The 7,020-nt window shown below is 49.2% G+C and overlaps 1 protein-coding gene across 1 annotated transcript; it reads right to left on the bottom strand.

Moving 5' to 3' along the window:
* Positions 1–1,954: 1,954 nt before the first annotated feature.
* LOC122154846 lies at positions 1,955–4,855 on the bottom strand. The gene is made up of 3 exons (XM_042807387.1): positions 4,789–4,855; positions 4,139–4,314; positions 1,955–4,036 (listed from the first exon to the last, which is right to left on the bottom strand). Exons 1-3 carry the CDS (start codon positions 4,853–4,855, stop codon positions 3,092–3,094), a joined length of 1,188 nt encoding a protein of 395 aa, XP_042663321.1. The 3' UTR covers positions 1,955–3,091.
* Positions 4,856–7,020: the final 2,165 nt, after the last annotated feature.

Genomic DNA, 7,020 nt, shown 5'->3' with positions numbered 1-7,020 from the left:
GGGCAAACAAGTCAGAGGGTAAAAACCTATGAAGGGCTTTCCAGCGCTGTGAACTCGGACGTCCATGTACTTAGATGGGGGCTCTTTTCAGATCCCGAGCCCGCCACTCCGGTAAGGACATGCCTAGGCATGCGGGAGCCGAGATACTCTAGGTGAGAAGTGGGTAGTTGTTTATCTCGGGCCCGTGCCTACGCCTTAAGCCAAGTCTTCCTGAAGTTTTTTATAGGTACAGGGTCTACCTAATTAGGTGAGGAGCCCTTTTCTCCCGGGTAATTTACCTCATGCCGGGAAACAGGGAGGAGCAGGGCTGCTAAAGAGGTGTCTGGGTGATGAGCTGCTGTCTCCGTGGGGCTGGCCCGGTGCTGCCCCGCAGGCGGGCGCTCCCAGCAAGGACGGGGCTGGCGCGCCGGTCCTGCTGCTGGAGGACCTGGCTGAGAAGGTAGGAATGCGCCTTGCAGGCTCCCACAAAGTGAGGAACTCAAGACATCTAGCAGCAGGGTGGGTCCAAGCTGACTATAAATTTGGGTCCTCACTGCCTCTCTTTGACAAGTTACCTGGAAGAAAATAACAGTTTTCAGCATGTAAGATCCTCCTTTCTTCTATAAACACGAGCATTTTACAGGCAGTAGATGAGTACTCCAACAGTCAACACACTTGTTTCCTGCCCCACCTCTTCCTCAGCATCACCTACTCGTGTGATAGCAGGATGCATTTGGCATGCAAGTCCAGGGGAAGCTAGTAACACCGTCACTGTGAAAGCACCTCCTATCTGTTGAATAAGCATGTAATTTGTGTTCTGGCATTCCCTACCTCGTAGCAAGGAGTGAAAGTTCACAGAAACATCACAGGAGAGTGTTGCGTCTGACTGCTTTGCACAGATTTTTCTTATTTGTGGGATATATGCTAGTAGGTCTTTTACAAAAAAAAAGAAAACCCCTAACTTGGAAAAGCTCTACCCTGAGCAGTAGGTAGCTCTGTGATGAGAAAATGATTTCTTTTTTCTTGGAACTGTTCACAAGAAGTATTTAGAGTGTATTCCGCTTCAGTGTTGGAAACATGGGTTTGCTAGTAAGGGAAGTGTGTTCCCTAGGCCATGTGAAGGGGTTAGAGCAGCCAGGAGAAACGGCTTAACACCAAACACCTAACACAGCTGCCTCAGCGCAGCTTTGTGAGCTTTGACAGAATAGGATGTCTACAGAGCAAGACAGGGAGAGAGCTGGATGTACTGCAGAGACCAGGCTCATGTAAGAGAACCTAGAACAGTGGCCTTCCAATTATTTACCTCAGACCCCTGCGACGTAAGAGGGTGCTGGTGCACCGAAAATACCCTGGGAAGACCCAGTGCTGCCTGCCAGGTGGCTGCTGACTGCAGGAACCAAAAGCCCACATCCTTGAGGTTTAATGAGGCATGCTATTCTTTCAAATGTCCTTTCCCCTCTTCATCTTTCTTTTTGAAGCAAGGCTGTTATGCTACATGCTTCTGAACAGCCCTTTCTTGTCTGTTTCATGGGTAAAATTATTACTCTTGTTCTGCCTGTGCCTAGGAATATGTCTCACTTCTCATCAAGTATGTCTTACAAGGGAGCAGGTATATATAAATAACTAAGTCTTAATGCAGGGTTTTAAAAAAGTTTACTAAGGGAGTCTTACATACAATCATAAATACAATCATCACCTTGTATTTAGCTCTCAGATACAACTTTTTGTGTTCAAAGTGCCTTGCAGCTGTTGTCTGAAGTTAAGGTTCCTCTAATACATGAGTGTGTTCCAACTATTCAGGTCAAGGCAAAAAAGTGAAAAGACTTCTCCACAGCCACTGCTAAAAATTACTGTCAAAAGTCAGTACTAATTTTCTGGTCTTCTCATGTACACATCTCAATAGACAGCTTCTTCAAAGAGATAACAACTTTATTAATAAAATAATTGTGTTTAAATTTTATTTTTGTTTCTTTTGTTCTATAAACAAAGTAATTAAGTTAATATGTATTAAAATCTAGGCATACTTAAAATATTCCAGAGCCACATTTTAAATACAAAAAAGGATTTGCATGTATAGTTTTCAGTATCCTAGGCCCAACATTGCTTTGATACACGACTATGGCAGCTCTCCAGATACAGATGAACAACACTTCCATGATTACAGTGGTCATTCCGATGGCCATGGATCTTGAGAAGTCTAGAAATAGGCTCAATGTGCAAATACAAAGATGGAACACACTTCTTTCCCTGTGAGTGCAGTTCTACAAGTTCATTATCACCCAGGTAGAAAACCTTCATTTGGCAAATAGAAAACTACAATTTGAAAAAAAAAAAACAAAACAAAACAAAACAAAACAAACAATTTGAAAAAATATATATACAGAAGGAAATCACAAAAATATTGCCTTTTAAAAGGCTACACATGTGGTCATTTTTAAATGAAAACGCTACACATTAAGTATCTAGGAAAAGACCCAGCAGTGTTCTTTATCAGGAGCACACCTAAAACTCAAACACACCCAGTGAGCCATCCCCTGCCACCACCAAGGCTGCTCTTCCCATGCTTGTACCCCCATCATGTTAATGCTTTCTCCACTGAAGGCTATAAATATGTCTGTTTCCTACAGATTTCTTAAGTTAAAGTAAGCAAATTCTAACCAGAATAGAAACAAAACTCATTGTGGTAAGGCCCCAAAACCAATGCCATAGTCCCAAGCCTCCTGGCAGAATTAATCTAGCACAGTCTGAGCATAGAAAGAGTAAATCTTCAGCACCGACATATTTATGAAGATCATCAGTCCGTGTGTGCAATTTAATGCGAGGCTGCCAATAACCAAACACAGGCAGGACTACTGCAAGCAGCTTGGTGACACTTCCCATAGAATGGGGCGGGGGGGGGGGGGGGGGGTGCACCACACATTCAGCAGGTTATTCTCCTGTAGCCCTTGCTAACTCTGCTTATCTTCTTTCCCCTTCCAGTCAGCACACAAAACTCTGAGCAAGCACTCCACCCTTAGACCCGCAAAACCTCTAGCCACTTTGGACAACACTGCCAAATCGAACAAAAAAAACACATTCCTTTTTCATCAGGCAAGCAGACCCTCTGCCCGTTTCATGTGTAACCCAAGTGACAGGTCGAACTCTGGCCACCAAAAGCAAAAAGGTAACTTTTTGGCCCACCTAGATCCCCATTTTGTTCAAACAGCGACTCTAAACCAGTTCCCAAAATTTCATTTTTCATGCCCAGGCAATGAGGGTCACAGCCATTTACTGCCTCCAGCAGCTGCTGCCCATAGGACGGGGCTGGAGCAGCAAGTGCCCCTTGGTACCCTGCTTCAGGTTTTGGAAGTACCAAAGGAGCACTGCAGTGACTAGCTGCGACCAGAGGTGGACTGTGCCTCATCTGCTCAAGCTCAAGCTTAGGCTCCCCTTCACCTGAATTGAAAGTGGAGCCCTTCCCAAAGGGAGAAGTGTTTGACTTGATACACAAGTAGTTCTCGTCACCCAGTCCCTGGTTAGCACTGACATAGTTTAAGACAGGCCTCCTATGCATGTTCTCTTTAGCTGCCAGGTACTGGTGATCTTCTGCATATGACTGGAAAACATCTACATCTGAGTAGTAGGTTTCAGGGAAAGATTTCTTCAGGTATGGATATTCCTGTGCCTGCTGCACAGGGAGTGCGAGCTGGGGGGGACTGCCCGTGCTTCCCGCACTGAGCGGGACCCCTTTTCCCACGCAGTCCAAACCGAAGTGAACTAGGGTCTGGCCCGGGGCTCCAAAAGTGTTATCCAGGCTCCTGAAATGGGCATCGAGCCTTGAGTACGGCTGCCCCGAGCAGGGCAACGGCTGACCGGTGAAACTCTGGCTTCCTCCCGGCAGGCCGGGCTGCAGATGGAGGCTCCGCTCCGGCCCAAGACCCTGCGTCGTCCGGGACCTCTCCTGGCAGCCACCGCCGCAGCGGGTCGGCTTCTGCTTGCCACAGGCCGGCGCGGGGCAGGCGGCGGCTTCGCTCTTCTTGTGGTTCAGCTGCCGGGCTCTCCTGTTCTGAAACCACACCTGCGAGGGCGGCAGAGACTGAGCGCCCGCCCCCGCCTCGGCCCCGCCGGGGGCAGCCACCGCCACCCCCCCACACGCCCGCCGCCCTCCCGCCCCTCTCACCTGGATCCTGGACTCGGGGATGTCGGTGAGGCCGGAGAGCTGCTCCCGCAGGGCGATGCCGGGGTACGGCTCCTTCTCGAAGGCGCGGACCAGCAGCTCCAGCTGGCTCTTGCTGAAGGTGGTTCGCTTCCGCCGGCCGCCCTCCCGCCCGGCGCCGGGACGCGCCCGGGCCTCGCCTGCGGGGAGAGGGGAGCGGCGGTCAGCGGCCGCCCCGCCGCCGCCACCAGCGCCGCCACCGCCCGCCCGCCCGGCCCCGGCTGCGCCCCGGGGAGGCTCACCGGTGGGGCCGGGGCTGGGGGGGAGGCTGGCGAGCTCCATGCGGGCTGGGCTCTGCGGGCGGTGGGGCGGAACAGGCCTCTCCTCGCCTTATGAGCCCTCCGCCCCGGCCCTTCGCGACCCCCACCCGCCCGGCCCGGCCCCCCGAGGGTGACTCAGAGCCGTCTCCCACACACCCATTGTCATCCCATCACCAAAATACACATAATGAGGTCTCGCCCCATCGAAGGAGCCAAAGCGTCTCCCAGCGAAGCCCCCGCCGCCGCCACAAACCCATCCACCTTTCTTTAATTCAAATGGAGTGTGGGTAATTGAATGAAGTTATCTTTAGCCTTCGGTCCAGCCCTCTGAGAAGGTGCCCCTTCCCTCCATACCACAGGCCGGGGGCTCCCCGAGATGCGGGGAGGCCTCCACACCGCCCTTCTCCGGAAGGGAAACCATCCCAGCTCTTGCTGCACACAAGTCCTCGTCTTCCCTGTTTAGTTACCCTGCACCTACTCCCACCCGTGCGACATTGCTCATCAACTTGACGGCAGTAAATAAAGCGCTGGTGGCTTTACTAGACATTGCATCAAACCCCACCGTTCCCAGTAAAGGACGAAGCCTCCCCCAGCACACTCTGCCGTCACCTGGGGGAGAAGGAGCAGTCTCCCTCCCAAGCATGTGCTGAAGAACTTGGCACAAGCTTTTCCTCTACTAGGGCCGCTTTGTGTTTTTGCCTCCAGGCAGCTCTGCTTATCCAAGTCATGTACAGAACAAGCAAGGTCTGTGCTTACAGCCCAAGGTGAAATCATGACGAACGTATTAATCCAAAAGAGCGGCCAGAAGTAGTATTTCAGAGAGCCGAGAGTGACATAAGGACGTCCATGGAGCAACAGTTGCAATGCTGAAAAGGATTAGATGTTAGAACAGCAGCAAATCAATTAGTCAATGTAATAATTTGTCAAATGAGGCCACTAATGGCTATCACTGAAGGTGTTTGAGAACAATGGCATCATTACTTCATGTTTTTCATCTCAACATGTCCTCATTAATTTTTCAGATTTGGGACTCACTCCAGCTTGCTCTGAAGCTGAAGGGTACAGGGACAGAGTCTGAGAGCTGTTACATACTATTTGCATTCTGCAGGGACCATTGTGTCAACCATTCACACAGCCACCTTTGGGTTGAGCTGGGAGAGGTTTTTAACATTACACACACCACCAGTGTTTCACAACAAACATGAATGTCCTGGCAGACAAGGGCGACAGTCAGCCCCTGTGAGTCTAGTACTCCAGGGCCTGGATTCCTTCAGCAGCACTGTCCATCAGGCAAAGTAAATGCCCTCAGGAATGGCTTTACCTAAATAATGATGTCAGGCAGAAGCACATATGAGGGCAGTAAGAATTTCAGAGGGATTACATCAGCATGTAGTCCAAAACATCTGGAAAAAACAGCTTGAAGAAATTTTTCACCCCCTTTCCTCTACCATAGCATTCCCATAAGCCTGGATTGTCATAACACAGATACATCTCACAAGACTTCTTTTCTCCCCCAGAGCTCCAGGATAGTTCAGAGTTTTTCCTGTCCATGTAAGCAATAAAATCTGTATTCAAGCAAGAGTTTTCATGTGGGAGAAGGGAAGAAAGCAACCAGGTGACAAGTGGTTCAGCAGTTCAAGTTGCAGTCAAGGTGTGCTGCTAGTCCTTTGGTTTTAGTTCACTGTTAATATTCAGATACATCTGTAGGGACGGGTGGATGAAGGCTCAGACACAATAAAGCAGACATATAAAGCTTGGTAGCATAGTTTTATTGACAGTCTTCTCTACAGCAAATCCAGCTTTAGCTATTTTTTCTTGTTCTAAGCATGCAGGCTGCAATTCTACCTGTCTTTAAGCCTCCATATGGCTTCGCAACAGTCCAATGCACACTTGACTAGCCAATGAGCCAACTCACAGAGCGACTCCTTCCAAAAACCTGATCACTTTTTATTTGGCCAGGTTAGTTTTTGGCAAGCTTAGTTCAAGAACCAGCATGAGATGGGGATGCACAGGAGCAGAGGGTAAAAGAGAGTTGAGGAGCCCCAATTTAAACTGTCATAAGAAAGTATGGAATTGCATATGACCTTTCTATCTCTCTGCAGTTCCAGTACAACTATCCGTGGGGTGCATAATCAACAGGATCAAAGATACCATGGATGTTTGTAGGGTACAAAGAGAGCTTACTCATTCAGTCTGGCCACAAGGAAGGCTGGAGCAAACGCTGACTTTTTTTCTGGATTTACAATTTTCATGGCAGAAAACATCATCTCATAGAAATAACTCCAACATAAAGGTGATCCTGCAGATAGCATGCAATATTGATCTCAAAAGGAGAGGGAAGCCACCCCCTCCAACACATACATAGACACCTTATAGCCACAGCCAGTGCAGAAGAGATAAGGAGGAGTCAGCAGAGGCTTGTACCAACTTGCACTACTTGCTAACAGTGACTGTCCATCACTACGAACTAGGTCAAATAGACCAGGCTTTTGTTAACATAGTCTGGCTATGGAGAGAGCAGTTCACACTTCCCAGAGTTATTGTTTCAGGCACTCTGCCAGGCAGCCTCTTTACACCCTTCATTTC

The sequence above is a fragment of the Tyto alba genome, unplaced genomic scaffold (genome assembly GCF_018691265.1).
Source record: "Tyto alba isolate M040663 unplaced genomic scaffold, T.alba_DEE_v4.0 Super-Scaffold_1, whole genome shotgun sequence".
Classification (NCBI taxonomy): domain Eukaryota; kingdom Metazoa; phylum Chordata; class Aves; order Strigiformes; family Tytonidae; genus Tyto; species Tyto alba.
This window is presented reverse-complemented; position numbering and strand designations above follow the sequence as displayed.

Bases quoted from the DNA above. Each gene is read 5' to 3' on its own strand.
- LOC122154846 (XM_042807387.1), bottom strand. From the start codon at position 4,855: ATGGTTTCCCTTCCGGAGAAGGGCGGTGTGGAGGCCTCCCCGCATCTC. The intron at 4,315-4,788 runs GTATGGAGGGAA...CTCTCCCCGCAG, and splicing joins CGGGGAGCCCCCGGCCTGTG to GCGAGGCCCGGGCGCGTCCC. The intron at 4,037-4,138 runs GTGAGAGGGGCG...CCGCCCTCGCAG, and splicing joins TCCCCGAGTCCAGGATCCAG to GTGTGGTTTCAGAACAGGAG.